The sequence below is a fragment of the Mandrillus leucophaeus genome, unplaced genomic scaffold, assembly GCF_000951045.1.
Source record: "Mandrillus leucophaeus isolate KB7577 unplaced genomic scaffold, Mleu.le_1.0 Scaffold162, whole genome shotgun sequence".
Taxonomy (NCBI): domain Eukaryota; kingdom Metazoa; phylum Chordata; class Mammalia; order Primates; family Cercopithecidae; genus Mandrillus; species Mandrillus leucophaeus.
In genome coordinates, this window is record NW_012101610.1 from 975,349 (window position 1) to 997,493 (window position 22,145).

At 45.4% G+C, this 22,145-nt stretch overlaps 2 protein-coding genes across 2 annotated transcripts in view; both read left to right on the forward strand.

Moving 5' to 3' along the window:
- The window catches only part of UMOD (uromodulin), a 23,992-nt gene extending 23,261 nt beyond the window's left edge, over window positions 1-731 (forward strand). The window contains exon 10 of the mRNA XM_011976098.1: window positions 403-731. Within this exon, the coding sequence (XP_011831488.1) occupies window positions 403-478 (76 nt within the window). The 3' untranslated portion in view covers window positions 479-731. The remainder of the gene's footprint in view (window positions 1-402) is intronic.
- A 4,661-nt stretch (window positions 732-5,392) lies between these two features.
- GP2 (glycoprotein 2 (zymogen granule membrane)) lies at window positions 5,393-22,144 on the forward strand. Its single transcript, XM_011976066.1, has 11 exons — window positions 5,393-5,692; window positions 6,692-6,821; window positions 8,838-9,278; window positions 10,122-10,232; window positions 12,641-12,852; window positions 13,345-13,493; window positions 14,678-14,923; window positions 15,727-15,889; window positions 17,050-17,134; window positions 18,385-18,429; window positions 21,794-22,144. The coding sequence occupies exons 2-11, from the start codon at window positions 6,728-6,730 to the stop codon at window positions 21,850-21,852; spliced, it is 1,605 nt and encodes a 534-aa protein (XP_011831456.1). The 5' UTR covers window positions 5,393-5,692; window positions 6,692-6,727; the 3' UTR covers window positions 21,853-22,144.
- The last annotated feature ends 1 nt before the right edge of the window (window position 22,145 follows it).

The following is a 22,145-nucleotide window of genomic DNA, read 5'->3' on the forward strand; positions in this document are numbered from 1 at the left end:
GCCTCCCAAAATTCTGGGATTAAAGGTGTGAGCCACCCCACCCAGCTAACTGGGCATTTGACCTGAACTAGTTCAGCCCAGTACTGGTGAGCTCAGAGATGGAGAGTCACAGCACTCCTAAGAGGTTTGCCCTCTGTGACTATCCCCCAAGGTCTCTAAGGATGGTTGAGTAGGTTGGGCACTGCACAAGAGTGCCCTTTTGAGGAGGTACCAAGCCTAGTGCCAGAGGAACGATTACCTTTTTCAGATCAGTCCACCTTTTTCAGGGCAGATAAAGAGGAAGCTTCCTTTTTCTAGGAGACCAGCCCAGAGAGGGGGTCCTCTTCTGATTGGTCAGTCTAGAGGAGGCAGCTTATGTTAATTTGCACAAAAGTACAGTCGTACTAGCAGTTGCCCTGTAACTGTTTTCTTTTCAGGACTCCTGAAAGTCTGGCTGCCTCTGCTTCTCTCGGCCACCTTGACCCTGACTTTTCAGTGACTGACAGCAGAAAGCCCTGTGCTCCGTGGCTGCCGTCTCCCTTCCTGCCGGGCAGGGGGCACGATGTAGGCCAGTGCTCCAGCCACAGAAAAGAAAGTTCATGCTTTGGTCAGCCTGCCTTCTTTTCTCCCCTTTCATCCTGGCTGTCGAGAAACAGCCTGTGTCTTTAAACGCTGCTTGTTCTCAAAATGGGACTTGTGACGGTGTACCTGAGTCCCCCATCTCCTGGCAAAATAATGAGTTTTAAATCTCAGTCTTTGAAGTCATCCATTCATTCAACAAGTATTTATTGAACTCTACCATGTAGGCACAATGTATGGTGCTAAGGATCCCATGGTGGGAAAACATAGCCCCCCACCCTGTCCTCATGGAGTTCACAGTCTGCTCAGTGAGACCAGGTTCTGCTGTGTGACCTTACACAGTGTCTCTGAGCTTCATCCATTTATTCATTCGTATTTGCTGAGCATGTACTATGTGCCAGGCACTATGTGCTAGATGCCAGGGATATAGCAGTGAACAAGTCAGACACAATCCCTGCCCCCCTGGAATTTCCTGTCTGGTAGGAGAGAGAACTTGAACAAGTAATTCTAAGTAGGTCAGACATTTCAGAAATGAGAGCATAGGCCAGGCACGGTGGCTCGCACCTGTAATCCTGGCACTTTGGGAGGCCCAGGTGGCGGTGGTGATTGCTTGAGCCCAGGAGTTTGAGATCAGCCTGGACAACATGGCAAGACCCCACCCCTACAAAAAGAAATTTAAAAATTAGCTGGGCATGGTGTCACGTGCCTGTAGTCCCAGCTACTCAGGAGGCCGAGGAGGGAGAATCTCTTGACCCTGGGAGGTTGAGGCTGCAGTGAGCTGAGATTATACCAGTGCACCCTAGCTTAAGTGACAGAGCAAGACTCTGTTATTAAAAAAAAAAAAGGAAAAATAAATGATTGTATGCCAGGGCCTGCTGGTTATGTATCATGGAGACAATAGTGATGTCCTCAGAGGGTTAGTTCAGTTTTCCAGAAACATTTATCTGAGAATGTTATATGTGCCAGGCACTGTTCTAGGTGCTAGGAAACACTGATGAATAAGACAGACAATTACATATTGATGAGTAAGTCCCTGCTTCCAGGAGTCTCCCAGTCCTTAGGGGTAATAAGGAGTAAGCAAGTCAAGGTCAGGTACCTGGAATGTTCTAAGGACTCCCTCCAATCATTGGACATCTCCCTCCCAATCCAGAAGATTCCCTGGAAAACCAACTCCCAGGGACACACCAAGAGTAGAAAAGAGATCAATGATCCCCATTAGTAGGGAATGCTTTGTAGGGTATGGGGTCCTCCAGGATGGGGTGGCTGGTTCCAGCAGACCCAGATACCCCACGAGTCTCTGGACTTCTGTGCCAAGTGGATAGAAGAAAGCCAGTTTCAATGGGAACTCTCTGCTCTGCTACCAGCTGCTTCCCTGGGCTCCAGCTGTGGCTTTTCAGGAGAGGCCAAGGCCCTCCTTGGTACATTATCAGAACTTTCTGATCCCAGGGAAATCCACACGTGTGTATCAGCAAATGGGGGCTGCTAGGGCACTGTGTCTTAAGTCAAGGGGCCTGTTATCACACAGACATGCACAGAAAACCTTGACATAAGAACTTTGCGGAGGAAGACTATGGGCTGATCCCAGCCCCTGTCCACTGTCAGGCCATGGTCAGTTGGTGGCTGATGGTGTATGCATCCACCTGTGCTTGCACTCCAATACAACAGAACATAAAGGAAAAATCTGGGCCAAGATCAATAAAGACAAAGACCAAAGACAAGAGCTGGGATAAAAAGAAAGCACATCAGAATTACTCCTTCAGTCCCTCGGTACTTTTTCTTTGCCTCTCTTGTTTTCTATCAATTATCCAGCTCAATATATTCAACAGATATTTTGGGCATAAATTCAATGCCAGGCAATTTTATATGTACCATGGAAACAACAAATAATCAAACGAGAGCCCTTGCTGGTAGAGAGCTTACATTTAAAAAGCAGATACGTTTAAACAGCAACTATGTGCAACGTGATAGATGGTGACAAGTCCTGAGGGGGATGAAGAAACAAGGATGAGGGATAGAGCAATGTGGGTGTTAGTCGACATAAAATGACCAGAGAAAGTCCCTCTGCTGAGCAGAGGCTAAAAGAAGTAAAGGAGTGAACCAGGGGCATATCTGAAGAGCATTGCAGGCAGTCGGAATAGCAGGTGCAAAGGTCCTGAGGTAGGATCTTGTGTCTTTCCTGCAAGGCTCACTGCTTACACTTGGACAGCCATAAGTTTGAAGAATTGCTCACTGCAGAGGGTCTGGGAGTGCTTTTTATGAATTTATCCATGTGTTTACTCAAGAAGTACTTACTAGGTACTGATTAGGACTGCAGAGACAGGCTCTCTGTCCACAGATATCTTTTATTTATTTATTTATTTATTTGACAGAGTCTCACTCTGTTGTCCAGTCTGGAGTGCAGTGGTGTGATCTCAGCTCACTGTAACCTCCACCTCCTGGGTTCAAGTGATTCTTCTGCCTCAGCCTCCTGAGTAGCTGGGACTATAGGCATGCACCACCATGCCCGGGTAATTTTTGTATTTTTAGTAGAGATGGTGTTTCACCATGTTGCCCAGGCTGGCCTCGAACTCCTGACCTCAAGTGATCCACCCACCTTGGCCTCCCAAAGTGCTGGGATTACAGGCATGAGCCATCACACTTGGCCTCTGTCCACAAAGATCTTAACAGCCTTCAGACGTAGACAGATAAGTTGGCAGGTGAGTGTAATTGGAATCAGCCCTGTGAGGCCTAGGAGCAGAGAAGAGGAGTACCGGTGGAGTTAGGAAAGGCTTCCTGGAAGAGGTGATAACGTAGGATGAGGCTGGGTGAAGAGTGATGCAGGCTGAGGGAATAGTGTATGCAAAGGCTTGAAGATGAGGAAGAGGCCAGACAACCACACATTATAGCAAGACGCTGCCTCTACAAAACAATTTAAAAATTAGCCAGATGTGGTAGCCAATAACCGTAGTCCCAGCTACTCAGGAGGCTGAGGTGGGAGGATTATTTGAGCCCAGGAGATCAAGGCTGCAGTGAGCCTATGATCACGTGACTACACTGTAGCCTGGGCAACAGAGCAAGACCCTTGCTCAAAAAAAAATTACCTTCGTAAGGAACGGTGGCCCGAATTTGGATTGGTGAAGTGGAGATGGAGAGGAAAGGATTATTGGAAATGGGGGCAGAGGGAGAAAGGAAGGAGCTTAGAAAGGAAGAGGCCAAGTTTCCAGCTTGGATGACTGGGAGGGGAGTGGCACCTTTGACTAAAACATATTATACAATGAGGAGGAGGAGATTTAGGGGACTTGATGAGCTCAGTGTTGCACTTGCTGAGTTTGAGGTGTCTCAAGCATCTCAGCGGCAGTGAGAGGTCCAGCAATCAATAGGTAGATGGAACTGAAGTTCAAGGGAGTAGCGAAAGCTGGGGATACAGATTCAGAACTCAGCAGCCTGGAGATGGTATGTGAAACCATGAGATAACTTGATACCTCCCAGGGAGAGTTTATGAAGTGACAAGAAAAATGGGACCTAACCGGCATTCTTAGGGACAGGATCTTGTAGCAACAGAACAGAAATCTCCAAGTAGAAATAGGAGACTCAAGAAAATACTATCATGCGGAGTCAAGGAAATGCAAGGTACCCGGAAAAAGCAGTAGGCAAATCCAATCACAAAGGAGCAGAAACAAACTACCCAGTGGATTTGGCTATAAAGTTGTAGCTGCATGGTTCAGATTGGAACGGAGAGGCCAGAAGAAGGATGGAGGAACTGACTTTGAAAAGGAGGAAGATCGCCTTATTAAAAGTTGAAGGGGGAAGAAGTGGAGGACAGAGACCAGTATTTATATGTTTATAGGGAAAGGAGCAAGGTCAGGTGTTGTGGCCTAAATTGTTTTTGAAGTAGGGTACAAGATATCTGCTGAGAAAAGTGGTGTGAGCGGGTGATGATAGCCGTAGAGACCATTTAAGAGGAATGGGAAGGTTAAGAGTGGCCCCTGGGGAGACTGGGATGGGCACCTGGCCAGATTGAATGGATCAGTGGGCTATTTAGTGGACCCAGTTGTCATAAGTTCCACATTATAGAGACTTTCCTCCAGTTGCTTTGGGAGTAGAGAAGGTGGCTTGTAGCACCTTTCATTTTTCCAGGTTGAGGTTTTGTAGAAGGTGTTACCAATGCCAAGACTCTCCTGTTCCCTTGTCCCCAGTTGCCTTGGCTCCTTAAGGAGTCCCAGAGTGACAGAGAAGAAACAGTGGCCATTTTTTTCTGCAAAAGCTTTGGCTCTTTTATGAAGTCCATGATTTCTACCATGCCATGAAAGCCCAGTCCAAGCCTGGAGTTAGTAAGTCCAAGATCCTCTACAGCGTCTTCTCAGTCTCATGCCTTCCAATCTCTAGGGCAGCCTACATATCAAAAGGGATTTACAGGGGCTGCTCTGATGCTTCTTTTGTCCAGGAACCTTTGTCCTTTGGCATTCCAAAATCCATCATCACCAAATTAGCCATTCCAAAACTCCTTAGCATTAGTAATCTGGAGTTGGGTAGTCTATGGACCAAGAAATGGAATTTTGTGGAAACATCCACACTCCCTTCCTTCTTTTCCTATTTATCCTCTTAGCCTAACTGGCCCCAAGCTCAGTGGCCTTCAGACAGAAGCAGAAACGTTCCAAGATGATTAGCTAGGAACACAAGGTACAGTTGAAAATCCATTGTGCAAACAAGTGCCTGTTTGATTTTCTCTTCACTTCCCTTTGGGTATTAAGCTTCCTTTCAATTCGTGTTTGGTTTCTGGTAATAAATATGGCACCAGTTTCATTGATTGATTAGGAAGATTAAATGTGAGAAGTCATGGACGCAAAGTAGTGCCCAGCATGTTCAGCATTCAGCACACAGCACTATTGTTTGTAGGAAGCATTTGCACGATGCTGAGACAGCTGGAAGGGTTTACACTGTGAGGGGAGGGCCCTTCTTTCACCATCCTTTGCGTAAATGGCTTATCTCACCTCCACTCAACAAGCCCAGTGTATGGCCTAGAACTCCCATCATACCTGTGCACCAATTGAGGAGAGACACATGGGTGGGAAATTGCAATAAAAAGACAGCCCACAGCAGGCTGCATTCCCACGGCTGGCCGGAGGAGGAGAAACGCTTTGTGTTCTCATCGGAGGTAAGTCCTGCTTTAAGCCTCAGGAGGCTTTCTCCTAATCCTGGGAACTCTTGATCCACTGGACTTGCTAGGGTTCTTTGTTTCTGGAAATTTTTAGAACCCAGCAAGGAGTTTGGATCCTGGCCATTGTCAAGTGCTCCAGGTACCACTCTATATCCAACTCAGCCATGCTTCCAGTCACCTGCGATGTTCTAGGCCTATAGTTGCCACCCTTTCCCTTGCCCCAGATACTCCCACCAGGGAACTAGGTCTCTATTGGGATCTCATCTCTAAGAATCACCAATCCTGGGTGCTCCCCTATCCCTGCTGCCTCGTAGCATACTCATGATATCCCTGCCAGAAACCGATCTCTATTTTCCACTGAAGTCTTCCAGAGGTTGTAGGAAGTTATCCAAAGATTTGGCCATTCAGGGAAAGGATTTCCCAGAAAAGTAAACGCCATCCAAATGCTGGCAGGCTTTTTGCAGCTCTTTCTTTCTGCCTCGCCACTGCTCCCAACCCCCATTGATTTATTTATTCATCCCTTAATCCTCTAATGAGTACCCCTTGTGTGCCAGATTCTGTACTAGGAGCAAGGAACATGGGGCTCGGTTTGGCATGGTTCCACACTCACAGAAATCTACATGCATAGAGGACATTTCACGGGGCTCTTAACAGCACCCAGTGCATCAAACTAAGAAAGGGCAGCCATTACTTTTGTGTGCAGATATTCACAGGCACCGTATCCCTCTTTCTCTATCCAATCTCCAGAGAGCCTCTACCTCCACCTGAGCAGGGACCATCCTGAGACCTTTCTAGGACATTCTGCAGTACTAGCCAGCTCTGAGCTTGCCTTTGGTTTGCTTACTGTCAACTTTATCTCCCATTATCTTGCTTCATCTGTCCACAAGTCACACCTACTTTGAAACAATGCAGCTCTTCATGAAGGAAGTCAACGGATCTGTTTCTAAGAACATAGTCTTATGCCCTGATCTTATTTGGGTCTTTCATTTCCCGTAGCTGCACAGCAAGTCTGCATACAGCAAAGTGACCTGCATGCCTCACCTTATGGAAAGGATGGTGGGTTCTGGCCTCCTGTGGCTGGCCTTGGTCTCCTGCATTCTGGCCCAGGCATCTGCAGTGCAGCAAGGTAAGTATTCTGCTCACCTGGCATCTCAGATGTCAAGGAAGACCTAGCAAGTGAGGATAGAAGTGCAGAGAAGGTGACTCAGGTAAGGAAGAGGAATCGGCGGTTCTAAAGCAAAAACTCAGAGCTAGAAATCAAGGGAAACATAGTGAGACACAATGGAAATCAAGTCACAATCATCTCTCAAAGAATCTAATCAGAAATTCCCTTGAAACGGCAGTGGGAGCCAGTTAACATAACTTCCCATGCCCATATCTTTGGGAGATCAGAGATCCCAGATTAAAGAAGATCAAGAAATACACAACTTAGTCACCTTGTACTGGAAAGCACCTTCTTCTTTTCCTGAAAGGGCTAGATTAAATGATCTCTTTATGAATTGGGCAATTCAGATACTTGCAGAAAGGAGTCTCAGACTTAGAATTAGAGTGCAAATTTCAGCCCTGTGGAGGAGGGTGGGTGAGGGAATTGAACTCATTGGAGGCCTCCAGTGGAAAAACGCAGGGTGTGCAAGGAGTAATCTAAGAACAGTAAATGCAGGGATTCCTTGTCTTAAGCACACGCATGAGAAAAGTTTGAAAATCTCTTTTTCTGAAAGGCCTTTCTAATGTGTATTATAAGCATGTGCAAAACTTGAAAGTCTCTTTTTTTCGAAAGCCCCTTTAACGTGTATTATAAGCACATGATCCTGTGTGTACACTTAGCTCCTTCTTCAGGCATCTACAGCATTCAACAAATCAGAACTAGAGAAGAGAATTCGCTTGACCCTGGTGCTCTGCTTGGCATTTTACACATATTATCTCACTTAATCCTCTAACAATCATTTAAGGCTTGCTTTCTCCAAATGAGGTGTATATAGTCCAAGATGATTCGGGGGATGCCTGGCAAACTCTTAACAAGTTTTTCATGGTTTTATGTTTATTTTTTATGCATATCTAAAAAATATAACTAGCACATGATATCTATGTTATCACAGATATTATTCTTTAAGATGAAACTAATTCTTAGAGATAATCATTGAAAGAAACATTTTAAGTCAATAATAGGACAGGCAAACACATGTATGGCAAAGGTCATGACCCAAGGCATAGGAATGGATAAAGTTTGAGAACCACTAGTTTACAGACGTGGTTTTGCCAATGAGTCTCAGGGGACTGAAGTCACCTGCCAAGGTCACCCAGCCAGCAAGTGTGGAATTGGATTTAAAGTCACCCCGACCAGCCTGTGGTCTTCCTCCTTCACTTCTCTGCCTCTTCATACATCACAGTTTCTAAAACTGTTTTGAAAAATGATAGATCAACAATCAGAAATGGTCTTGTTAAGTCAGTGGTTCTCAATTGGAGGCGATATTCCGCAGGGGACATTTGGCAATGCCTGGAGACCACTTTGGGTCATGCTGCTGGGATCTGGTAGGTAGAGACCAAGGATACTCCTAAACATTCTATAATGCACAGGATGGTTCCTCCAATAAAGAATGACCCAGCCAAAATGTCAATAGTGCCAAGGTTTGGAATTCTTACATTAGATTGTGCTACTGGTATGGAAAAATGTCTATGTTATGTTAAGTAAAAAATACAAGTGGAAAAAAAGATGTTGTACAGAATTAAACTTATTTTTATTTTTAAGAAAGCAATATATTTTAAACATGCCTAAGAAGAATCTGAAGGCTACATAACAAATTTATTGTTACTTCTGGGGATGAGATGGGCTTATGGCAACTTTCATTTTTGCTTTATTCATTTTAATGATGTTTGAGGTTCTTTTTCAGTGAGCCTGTATTACATTTATAATGAGAAAAACAAATATTAGTCAAACAAGGCTGCTGTGCATGAATGCACAGGAAAGAACTTTGTTACTCTAAGGCGGGGAGGGAGACTGGGCAGGATGGTGGCCCTGATGTCCTCAATGCCTAAAAAATACCGCAGAAGATCCTCACTGGTTATTCTGCCCGCAAGGTGATGAAGTTGATGTTTAATTAATGGATTAAACATTAAACCCAACTGCACTCTGTCACTTTCCCAGGTTATGGAAACCCCAGTGAAGCCAGTTCCTATGGGCTGGACTTGGACTGCGGAGCTCCTGGCACCCCAGAGGCTCACATCTGTTTTGACCCCTGTCAGAATTACACCCTCCTGGATGAACCCTTCCGAAGCACAGAGAACTCAGAAGAGAAACAGGGGTGCGATGACAACATGAGTGGCTGGTACCGCTTTGTAGGGGAAGGAGGAGTGAGGATGCCGGAGACCTGTGTCCAGGTGCGCCGATGCCAGACAGCCGCTCCCATGTGGTTGAACGGGACCCACCCTGCCCTTGGGGATGGCATCGTCAACCGCACTGCCTGTGCCCACTGGAGTGGCAACTGCTGTCTCTGGAAGACGGAGGTGCTGGTGAAGGCCTGCCCAGGCGGGTATCACGTGTACCGGTTGGAAGACACTCCCGAGTGTAATCTGAGATACTGCACAGGTGAGCAGCAGAGCCCTGGAGGAGGCAGCTACACAGCCAGTGAGATGCCCCCCAGGCTCAGTAAAGTGAGTGGAGCAAGTCAAGAGGAGACAGGAGAGGATGCAGAGCAGCCTTGACTCAGCTCCTGCCCAGTGAGAACACAACACTGGGGTTGTCAGACCTTCCAACGTTTCAAGGCAGAAATTCTCATTTAAGGGTGAAATTTCCCAGTTTATAAATGTCTGTGGCATAAAATCCAGAACTCATGCTCATTCAGATTTTGGCTCCATTTGGGAAGTTAAATTTGCCTCCCTGAGCCTCGGTGTTCTGATCTGAAAAAAAGGGGGTAACGGCAAAAATAACAGCTAACACATAATGCTCACAATGTCCTTGTTGCTATCCTAAGTACTTCAAATGTATTAACTCATTTGATCCTCTCCCCAGTTCCATGAGATAAGTGCTACCTAATTACCACAATGAGGGGCACAGAGACATTAAGGGGCTGTCCTAGTATCACAGAGCGTGGTAGAGCTGGGATTTGAACTTGGCATTCGAGCTCCAACATCCATGGGCTTAACCGCCATGCTGTCCTTTCTCATTTTGATTAAATGGGCTAATACATTCATTGTCCTTAGAATAGAGTCTTGTCTGTGGTAAGTGTTCAGGTGGCAGCTTTAGGGCTCTCACTTATCCCACTGGACTGGGAGTCAGGAAATCTGAGTTTGAGGCTTAACGCTTCCACTAAGTATCACACAACCTTGGCAAGATTCTTGTGCCCCGGTGGAATGAGGAGGTTGGACTTGGGGGCCTCAAGTCCAGCCCACACTGCGTCCTGATCTTCTCTCTCCATGCCCCATCACCTAGATCCCTCCACTGTGGAGGACAAGTGTGAGAAGGCCTGCCGCCCCGAGGAGGAGTGCCTTGCCCGCAACAGCACCTGGGGCTGTTTCTGCAGACAGGACCTCAATAGCTCTGGTGAGTGGCTCACTGGGCCAGTAACTACCATCCTGAGTGGACAGGGCAGGAGGGAGGGAGCTTTAGAGAGTCAGGATAAGGTATAAAGCAGAGTCGGGGGCATGGACCTGAGGTCAAGGGAATGTGGGCTCTCCAATCTATTTGCTGTAAAGCCAGTGGGTTTGCAAGGATAGGAAGGCAGGGTTGGAGCAAAATTTCCAGGTCAGCTGCTGGGCCACGGCCTCAGGAAATGGTTCTGACATGCACAGGCTTGACCCCTGAGGCTGAAGGTACTGAAGACGATAATTCTGCAAATGTAGGAGCTATGTTTTTATAGTCACAGGGTCTTCATGTCAGGGACATGGGCAGACTTCCGGGGACAAGTCCCTATTGTCTCTGAGTCTGAATGTCCTCATCTGTAAAATGAGGTTAAAGTGATAATAATACCCACCATACAGGGCTATTGTGAGAACTAAATCAGAGCAGTCCAATTGGGAAGGCTCAGGAGGTGATGAATTTCTCATCCCAGGAGGTGAGCAAGCAGAGTGAGATGGCCCATGGGTAGGGATGTCATAGACAAACAAACACTAAACCCTGGACAGGGGATGGATGAGCCTCCCACTGAGATTATTTCCCTCCATCACTGAACTCTAACAAGGGCCTTTGATCTTGCCCTTGGCACAAGCATGCCTTCCTCTGAGCACACTCCAAGTCCCTATGGAAGAGAGAGTGTTCTAGGCAGCAGGACAAGAAGGAGCATGACACATTTGGAAAACAGAGCTGCAGTGTGAACAGGGAGATGCTTAGATGTGCCCAGCAGGAGCACCCTGGGAAATGAGGGGTAGGGAACAACCAACAACCTTGATCTCCTTAAAGACTCTTTCTGCTCATTGAGTGGATGAGGCCCCAGAGAGTCAGTGTGGTTTTCTGGGGTTTGGGCCCATCACAGAGACAGAACTTGGGCTTTAAGGAGGCCCTCCCTGTACCTGGATGGGCTCCAAGGACAGCCTCAGCTGACTGAGTGAGCAGGTGGCCTGCCTCACGTGTTCATCAGTGGCCAGCAGAATGATGGCTGTCCAGTGGGCCCCATTGCTTGCAGACATATCCCTCTGTGGTCTGACTTTCACTTCCTTCTCCATCTCTCACACCCCACTCTCATTTTAGGTTCCTGCACCTCTGAACTTTGAAATTCCACAAATGCACCATCCCCTCTATGTCATCTCCATGCTTTTGCCTATCCTGTTCCCTTAGCCTGAGATGCTTTCACTTGCTTTACTCACTTGCAAAACTCCTACCCTTCTTTCAAGTTTCACCCCACTGTGAATCCTTCCCTGGCTTCACCAAGAGACTTAGACCTTCTTCTCTGCTCCCCCTGCATCTGTACATACTTCTGTCTGTATCTTTATCATATTGAAGTATAATAAGCTGTGGGTATGTTGGTGTTTACACAAGACCAAGAAATCCTCATAGGCCAAGTCCATGCCTTATTTACTTTGTGTTGAATGCACCTAGCATTTGAGAAGTTGGCTGGTAAAGTGGCTCATGCCTGTAATCCCAGCACTGTGGGAGGCTGAAGTGGGCAGATCACCTGAGGTCAGGAGTTTGAGACCAGCCTGGCCAATATGGCAAAACCCCATCTCTATAAAAATACAAAAATTAGCCCAGTGTGGTGGCACATGCCTGTAATCCCATGCCTGTAATCCCAGCCTCGGGAGGCTGAGGCAGGAGAATCACTTGAATCCAGGAGGCAGAGGTTGCAGTGACCTGAGATTGCACCACTGCACTCCAACCTGGGCAACACAGCAAAACTCTGTCTTAAAAAAAAAAGGGGGGGGAGAGAGAGAGAGAGAGAGAGAGAGAGAGAGACAGAAGGTGGTTGGTAAATATATATTCAATCAATGCATTCATGAATGCAATAGAAACTGTCTTCCTATTAGTTTACTATTTGTCTACCCTATTCAAATGTTAGCTCTGTAAGAGCAGGAATTTTGTCAGTTTTGATAAGTGTTGTAGCCCCAGTGCCTGGCAGATAGTAGATGCTCAAGAAGTTGTGTGTTGAATAAATGTTGAGTTAAAACATGATAGCTCTGAACTTGGTCAGATGTGCTGACTCAACAAGGTAGCATATATCTAACTTTGATTCTAGTATGGAATGCAAGTCCATCCTGCCTCCCCAAATAACACAATCCCCAAGAGGAACTAGACCAAAAAACCTTAGCTAAGCCTACACATAGGACACTTGGAAATCTCGAATGAGGGGCCCCCTTTGCCAGCCTCACCTACTGCCAGTCTAGGCATGAATTCCGTCTGGATCCCAGGGACCTTCTAGTTTACATAATCTTCTGGGTCATGGAGACCTTACCAAAGAGTAGGGAAAGTGGGCTTCCAGACTCATGTCCATTCTACTTGCCTTCATCCCTGCTTTGCAGATCTCCACAGTTTGCAGCCTCAGCTAGACTGTGGGGCCGAGGAGATCAAGGTGAAGGTGGACAAATGTTTGCTGGGAGGCCTGGGTTTGGAGGAGGAGGTCATTGCCTACCTGCGAGACCCAAACTGCAGCAGCATCTTGCAGACAGGCGAGACGAACTGGGTATCTGTGACCAGCCCCGTCCAGGCTAGTGCCTGCAGGAACATTCTGGAGGTAAGTGGCTTTCACACCACTGCTGCCAGAAGGTATGTGTTGGGCTGATGGGACCTATCATAGTAGCTCTGAGATCTTGGACAAGCCACTTAGCTTCCCTGAGCCCCAGGGTTATGTGAGAGTGCACATGTTGGTTTACATAAAGAGCTTAGTGTAAATCTGACATGTGAGTTTCATAAACGTAAGCTGCAATTATGATAATTTTAATTAGGGATGGTCGGGGAGGGATGCACAGAGAAGCAAGCTTGTCGGTTCCTGACTCTTCCCAAGGGTCAATAATTTATTGGTCTAGTTTTTTGTCTGGTGTCCTCATTCCCCTTCCCACAAAGTGTCAGTAACACTGAAGGAGGAGGTCCCTTTACCTCCATGAGCTCGGAAGGTAGGGTGGCTGCATGGTTAAGCACATTGACTCTGGAAATCAGATCTGGATTTGAGATACACCTACATACACTTACACATAAACATCTGTGTGGTTTTGTTTTTATGCCAAAGAGAAATCAAACCCATGCCATCTACAAAAACACCCTCTCCTTGGTCAGTGATTTCATCATCAGAGACACCATCCTCAACATCAACTTCCAGTGTGCCTACCCACTGGACATGAAAGTCAGCCTCCAAGCTGCCTTGAAGCCCATTGTAAGGTATGGCATTGACCCTTGTCCTTTGACCTATAACCTTAGCAATAGTCACATCACACTTACTTCAAGTGTAGACTATGATGCCCACACCATATTACCAACCTCCTCCAGGAGCCTCCAGTCATTCAATCATTCATTCCACAAGTACTCATTGATTGTATATTAAAGATGTTCAGCATGAAGAAGACAGACATAGATTATTCTGTGGATATTAAAGATTGTTATAACCAGGCAATGCAGCAACATGAAACAGTGCTTACTAAATGTGCTAGAAAACAAAAACACAGGACAAGTTCATTCACCTTGAGGAACAAAGGTATTAAGCAACTAATTAAATCAATAATTACTTATAAGCAAGATGAGTGCAATGTAAAAAAACGTGGGGTGCTTTGGGAGCAGGGAACAGGGGTTCCAGACCCCTGTTGGTGGTGGATTTGATGGGGACAGAACAACTTCCCTGCAGACATGAGATTGAAGCAGAGACCAGCTTTTATTGAATAAACAGGCACCCCATCCCCAGCAGGAATAGCATCAGATAGCAATTTGGGCAGGGGCTTTTCTCTGTTTTGTTGTATTTCTGTGCCTGAAATGGGGTCCTGTTGAATCAGTTCCTTAGCATCCCTAGATTTGCCAGGGGACTTTCTGGGAAGTCAAAAATCCAGAGTGCCCATCTCATTCCTTATTGCCCCCTGGTATTACAAAGCAACAGGATCAGAAGGATTAGCAATTTTCTAATTCAGTGGTTTCCAGATGGTTTGGTGCTGGGGCTCCTGGTTCACAAAAAATCAAAAGGAAAGCCATTTCTGTTGTTAAAATTGGGTTTCACTGAAGACTGTGGAATGGAGGGAAGTGATCTGCTGCTAAAAAAATGTAAACACACAGAACTGGTTCTCAGCCCCACTCTCCAGGTGAGAAGATGGAGGTGTACACTCAGTTATTCCTTCAGTGAGAGATATATGTGTAACTTGTCCTGCAGGGAGGATCCGTGGAAATCCTGGAGACAGACCTGTCTGTCAAGTTTGGTGCCTAGAAACTAATAAATGCTCCGTTTAAATGAATGATTGAATAGTTCACTTAAGGATCCAAGACATGTGTCTTTGCCTTCATAAGTGTGTTAAGTAAGTAGCAGGGCTTGATTTATGTTGTTCTCTCTGAGGTTCCCACTCTTGTGGCTTTCCTTTTCTCAGCTTCCTGAACGTCAGTGTGGGCGGGGATGGAGAGTTCATTGTTAGGATGGCCCTCTTCCAAGACCAGAACTACACGAATCCTTATGAAGGGGATGTAGTTGAACTGTCTGTTGAGTCCATGCTCTATGTGGGCGCCATCTTGGAGCAAGGGGACACCTCCCGGTTTAACCTGGTGTTGAGGAACTGCTATGCCACCCCCACTGAAGACAAGGCTGACCCTGTGAAGTATTTCATCATCAGAAACAGGTAACGAGCAATTCTAGAATTATCATTTGGCCTTACTAACGTTTACGGGAAAATGTTCGTCTCATCCATCCCTAGCAGATGTGTAAGTTTTATTACATAGCATAACCACACTCTTTGACTCAGAAATATCACTCCTGAGATTTTAGCCTAAAATATTAATACCAAATAGGTGGGTAGGGTGAATAAATGCCAATATTTTTCCATTTCAATATTCTTGATAACTTTGGCAACAGGCTTATTGTTCAAAAGTAGGGAATCAATTTGGTAGTAATGGATTATTACACCGAAGTGAACACTGGGTCAATATGAAAACAATATGATAAATGTTGTGGGATGAAATATTATTGAACATGCCCGGCTGACAAAAACAAGGGGAAAATGCATTTCTATAGATCACGATTTAAATTATAGTAATAATCCTAGCTAATATTTGTCATTGAGCTTAGCTATGTGCCAAGAAATATATGTGGGTTATCTGATTAAATGCTCACATCAGTCTCATAAAGTGTATATTACTGTCTCCACTTTACAGATAAGAAAAGTAAGGTTCAGTAAGGATGAGTAACCTGCCCATAATCACTTAGCTAGAACATGGGTTGGGCTAGAATATAAAATCAGTCTGTTTCACTCCAGAGACTGTGCCCCCAAATAATTTAAGCCATGTGAGTTTATGGATATATCTTGGAGGAAACAGAGGAACAGAAAAAGTCCACTTTATCATGATGGAGGGAACCCGAGGGACTCTTTAATTTTCTCCACTGCTATTTTAAGAAGTTACACCTTTGCCCCTGTCACCCTCCCAGCTGCTCAAATCAACGTGATTCCACCATCCATGTGGAGGAGAATGGGAGATCCTCGGAAAGCCGGTTCTCAGTTCAGATGTTCATGTTTGCTGGACATTATGACCTAGTTTTCCTGCATTGTGAGATTCATCTCTGTGATTCTCATAATGAACAGTGCCAGCCTGTGAGTTTCTCTTTGAACTGAACTCTTCAGAGCCCGGCATGGAGCCTGGTACCTGATAGACTCTCCATATATATTTATTGCAATTATGAATGAGGGGAGGGTGGGAGGGAGGGGAAAGGGAGGGAAGGGAAGGGAAAGGGGAAGGGGAAAGAGAAGGGGAAGGGAACTGAAGGAAGGAGAGAAGGGAAGGGAATGGGAAGGGGAAGAGGAAGGGGAAGAGGAAGGGGAAGAGGAAGGGGAAGGGAAGGTTAGGGAAGGGGATGAGGAAGGGGAATGAGGGAAGGAAGGGAAGGGAGTCAGAAGGGAAGAGGGGGGAAAAAGGAATACAGGAGGGATGGAGAAGGAAAGGAGGAACAGGAAAGGAGAGACGGAAGGGAGCAGGATGAAGAGACAGAAAGAGATGGGTAGGTGTGTGGATGGGAGGGAGGGAAGGACGAAGGATAAATACATATACTCTAGGTCTCCTAAAGGCCCAAATCTAAGCAATTTTTCTGTCCCCAGGAGGCAGATTTGATAAAGAAATCTATCTACTAGATTCCATTGGCATCTCTTAAATGATTATAATCATAGATGACGTTTTTAGTGCTTGCTCTTTGTCAAGCACCACGCTAAAACTTCTGCATACGTTTTCTCATGTAACTCTCAGAACAACCCTGTAAGCAGATTATTTTATCTACCCCACTGTGAGGGTCAGAGAAGTCCTTGCCCACAGGGCCACACACAGTTAGAAAATATCAGAGCCAGGGTGTGCCCCAGCCGAGAGGTGACTCCAGTGTCCCTGCTCTTGCCTGCATTTGGCACTGCCTGTGAATAGTTAGTATTTTCCAAGTGCTTACTTTGTGCCCACGTGTTGCAGGCACATCTCATTTTCATCTTCACAACCAGGTGGGTACTATTTAGTTATTGTAGAGAGGCAAAGTCATTGGCCCCAAATTATATAGCTAAAAGAAAGTCTCTACTTGATGAGATTCAAACCCAGATTTGTTTGGCATGACAGTGATAATTTTCTAGATTGAGATAACCACAGCATCGGAATTAGGGCCATAGCATGAACCAGTTCTGGACCCAGTTCTTGGTCCAGAGTTGCCCATTGCAGGAGCAGTCTAGATAGAATCCAGGCATTTAAATTTTGATATAATAAAAGTTCATCATCCCTACAGTCTTGCTCAAGAAGTCAAGTCCGCAGTGAAGTACCGGCCATTGACCTATCCCGGGTTCTAGATTTGGGGCCCATCACTCGGAGAGGTAAGTGGCCAAATCCCAGTGACAAGACCTGCTGGCTGAGTGTTGACACTTAACCACAGATGCCTGGGGTCACCAGCCCAACTTCTCAGGGCTTTGCTGCCACCTCAGTCTGACCCTTACTGAAAAACCTATTCTTTGAGATGCTTTGGGTAATAATAACAATATTGTCATTTGGACCTCCTGTGTGCTTAGACACCAGGCTAAGCTCTTGCATCCATCAATTCACTTAATCCTCCTATGCCTGTGTCCATGTTACAGGCGAGAAACTAAGACTCAGAGAGATTAAGTGACTCGCCAAGGATCCCCCTACTCATGAGTGGCTAGAGTTAGGATTGAACCCAGCTCAGTCTGATGCCAAAACATGTGGCCTTTTCCTTATTCCACCTGTTTCCAGGTCCCCATAACTCAGTTCCTTACAGGTGAAGTGTAAGTCCTAAATCCCGTTTAAATGCAACTTTGTTTTCTGGTGAATGACTGTGTTTTCCAAAATTCATTTATGGTATTCTGGAGTATAATATAGGGGAGGCTTTCCAATGGCTCCTCATATTTTCATCCATCCTACTCATGGATTTACAGTAGTGTTTCTTTAGTGTTTTTATTTTCACCAGGATGGAGAAGTGGAAGAATGAAAGCCTTTTTTTTCCCCCTAAAGAAATTAAGATGCAGTAATGTTGGTACTAATAATACTTTCCTTGTGCCTGGCACTTTGTCAAATGCCTTTATATGCACGATCACTTTGAATGCTCACAGCAGGTGAGGTAGGTAAAGCATTATCACCATTTCCATTTTCCAGAACAAACAGAGGCTGTCTCATGAAGAAGGCTCTTCCCTGAGTTTTCCTACCATTTTACTGAGCTCTCAACTTGAAGCCTCAAGTGGCATCACAGGGTAACTTGGTGGAGGTTAAGAACATTCACTTTTGAATCAGACATACTGGGGTTTGAATCCCAGCTCTGCTACTGACTGGAAAGGTCAATTTGGCAAGTCCCTTAACATCACTGAGCTCCAGTCTTCTCATCTGTCAAATGGGGATGAGAATACTTTCCTCACAAATCTGTTAGGAGGATTAAGTCTAAGATGCATGCAATGTGTCTAGAAAGGTGCCTGTGCCAGATCATAGATGTCCCCACAATGTGGATGGCCAGTGTTGTGATGGCCAGGTCTAGGAGGATGTGAAGCAGTTATGGCCACAGTGCTGCAGTCACTGGAGCATGACTGAGGAAACCCTCCCCTTCTGTTCTTGTTCACAGGTGCGCAGTCTCCTGGTGTCATGAATGGAACCCCCGGCACTGCAGGTACATCATTTTCTCGTGCCTTTCCCATACCTTTCTCAACTCTCCTTTCTCTTTTCAATTCTGCCCCTTTTACGGCCCAGACCCTATGCTAGGGATACTGACATTAATCAGACCCAAGATTGGCCTTTGAGATGCCCACAGTCTAGTGGAGGAGACAGTCCTTTGATAAGAAATATGTACTGTGTGCCAAGTCTTGTTCTAGGCACTGAAGATGTGATGGCAAACAAAACAGCCCAGGTGCCTACCCTCATAGAGCTTATGCACCAGTGTGGAAAGTAGAAAATAAGAAGTAAACATGGTACTTTGGAAATACAAGAAAGTGATGTGATAGAAGAGTAATAATGCCTTAAAATAGACATTCATTTCTTTTTTTTCAAACTCAAGAAGTTTTTATTTCTTTTTTAAAAATTCATTTTACTTTAAGTTCTGGGATACATGCGCAGAACATGCAGGTCTGTTACATAGGTATACATGTGCCATGGTGGTTTGCTGCACCCATCAACCCGTCATCTAGGTTTTAAGTCCCACACGCATTGGGTATTTTTCCTAATGCTCTCCCTTCCCTTGCTCCCCATCCCCTGGCAGGCCCTGGTATGTGATGTTCCCTTCCCTGTGTCTGTGTGTTCTCATTGTATAGATGTTCATTTCTGTCACACATAAATGAAGCTTAGAGGCAAACTATCCAAGGCTAGTGGGGTAGTACCATAAAGCTGTCAAAGATCCAGACTCCTTCCAACTCATGCTTCCACCATCTTTGAGGTGTGGCCATCATCTTCATGTTCCAAGATGGCAGCCAGAGCTCCAACCTTTGTATCCAGGCAGCAGGATGGAGGGAACAAGGAAGAAGCCAATGAGTGTTAGAAGACATTCCTGAAAGCTAGCACCTTATACCTCCACTTACATCTCATTGGCTGGTGCTTAGTCACATGCCACACCTTGCTGCAAAGGAAACTAGGAAATGCAATCTTTACTCTGGGTGGGCCGTGTGCCTAACCGATGTTTGATGGCTTTATTATCAAGGTAGGAAGGAAGAAAGACTGTCAGAATGGATAAGTGGTCAGAAAAACTTTCAGAATAAGTGATGTTTAAGCCAAATGAGAAAAATGAGTCGGAGGTGCAAATGTTAGGGGAACGAGCTCTATATGCATGGGAACACTAACAATTCATTGCACAAGTGAGACAGGCACTTGAGCAAATAAATGACAAGTAGGTAGATGCTACAGAAAGAGTACATAAAAGGCTAATTAACTGTATTGGATAAGGTCTGGAAAGAATTTCACCAGGTAGTAACATCTGAATGGGTTTTTGATTAATGACTTGGAGCTAAACAAGATGACTAATAAAAGAAATATCACACACACACACACACACACACACACACAGCGAGACAGAGAAAGAGAGAGAGAACATTTTTACATTTTTTACATATTTATAGGGTACTAGAAATGTGTTTTGGACAAAATGGAAAGCACATACTATTAAGATTTGCTTTCCCACAAAATGACCTATATTGGTGAACCCAGATATGAAAAGGTTCTTTCTATCCTTAAAGCCCAAACTTAGATGGCAGTTTGTAAATTGCCCAAGTAAGTCCAAGATGGACTCTATGTTCAGTGCCAGTATTCAGACAATGCTAAGAAAAGTCACGCTTATTGAGAGGAGTGGTTAGAATTCATTCTAAAAGCAGGTTAGGCCAAGTGCGGGTGGCTCATACCTGTAATCCCAGCACTTTGGGAGGCCAAGACAGGCAGATCACTTGATGTCGGGAGTTTGAGACCAGCCTGACCAACATGGAGAAACCCTGTCTCTACTAAAAATACAAAATTAGTTGGGCATGGTGGCGCGTACCTGTAATCCCAGCTGCTTGGGAGACTGAAGCAGGAGAATCGCTTGAACCCAGGAGGAGGAGGTTTCAGTGAGCTGAGATTGCGCCATTGCACTCCAGCCTGGGCAACAAAAGTGAAACTCCATCAAAAAAAAAAAAAGCAGCTTGAAGTCAGGAACCTCAAGTCTCATTCCTTTCTGCCAGTCCTTCTGGTTAGACCAGTGCCTGGAACACTGTGGTTTCCCAGTACAGTTTGCCAAATTGACTAATTTCTAGGATGAGTGGTAGATTTTGGACGCTTCTGGACAAGGAGGGGATCAGTCTGATGCTGAGGCAGCCTACCCACTACAAGAGGGCACTTGTGGTTTTCATTGTCTGCTATCACAATCATCTTTGATGTTTTAGGATTAATTGAACATCAACCTGTTTTATAATTATAACTTTTTGTCATGAATTGTGTCTGAAATTTATATTTCTCTCCTCACTTCTAGGACGTCAGCCAATTACTTTGAAATTGGGTTAATGGGGAGATTTTATAATTTGGTAGTATGGCAGGAAGGCTCACATGTTTCTCCTAGGCCCTCCGATACAAGACAGTTATCATCGGGGATCCATGTCCTTCACCGAAACTGAGTACACAGTGATGTGCCAAAGAGATACAGTCTCAGCAGAACTAGATCTTAGAGTCTAACTTTTAAAACCAACATTTATATAGTGTTTACCATGTGCCAGGTGCTGATCTGAATGCTTAATATGAACTCACTCATTTAAGCCGTACAAAAATCCAGTGAAGTCACAGGAGCTATTAATATTTCTCTTTGGCATACAGGAAAATAAAGGCAGAGAGGTTTAATAACTTTTCTGGGACTGCCCAGCTAGGTATAGAGCTGAGATTCTAAGCTAAGTAATCAGGCCTCAGAGGCAGTGCTTTTTAACCTCTGTGTCTTTCTGCCCCTTCAGTATTAGTCAGCATAAGTAATGCTAGCTGCTATAACAAAGAGTCCCCAATCTTCTGTGTCTTTACACAACAGCATTGTTTCCCACTAAATCACTGGGGGAGGGGATGCAGTTCTACTCCATGTAGTCATTAGGAGCTCGGGCTTCTACTACCTTCTGGTAACTTCTGGCAACTCCACTATCCCCTGCAAGTCCTATCTTGGATACTCTGCATCTGCTCCCTTAGATGGTAGATGAGAGAGCAACAGGATATATAAGAGGATTTAAGGATCAGACATAGAAATGGCACAGATGACTTCTATGTACATTTTATTGGCCAGATTCAGTCACATGGCCCCACCTACTTGCAAAGGACACTGAGAAAAATTGCCTTACTGTGCATCTAGAGGAAAATGGAAAAAAAATTTTGGTGATTAGATAGCTTTGCCTCTACCATGTGAGTCTCAGAGACTATAACCAGGCCAGATATTAAAGATGCTTTGCCTTTCTCATCCTGGTGTTGCAAAAGACAAAGAGGCCAACTTACGTTTACTCCTGACTCCCAAAGCCCAACACTTGACAGTCATCTTTCTTGTATTTCAGGGTTCCTGGTGGCCTGGCCCATGGTCCTCCTGACTGTCCTCCTGGCTTGGCTGTTCTGAGAGCTCCACTGAGCATCTGGCCTTGAAGTTGTGTTCTTCCCTCTGGCAATGGCTCCCTTCACCACTTCTGCTTTCCACTCCAATTCACACAGTCTTGGTATTAACAGACTCAAGGCCAGGCTAGGTTTCGGGAAAGGGAAGAACTTTCACCTTCTTTAAAATTCTCGGCTGGGCGCCGTGGCTCATGCCTGTAATTCCAGCACTTTGAGAGGCTGAGGCAGGTGGCTCACCTGAGGTCAGCAGTTCAAAACCAACCTGGCCAAAATGGTGAAACCCCGTCTCTACTAAAAATA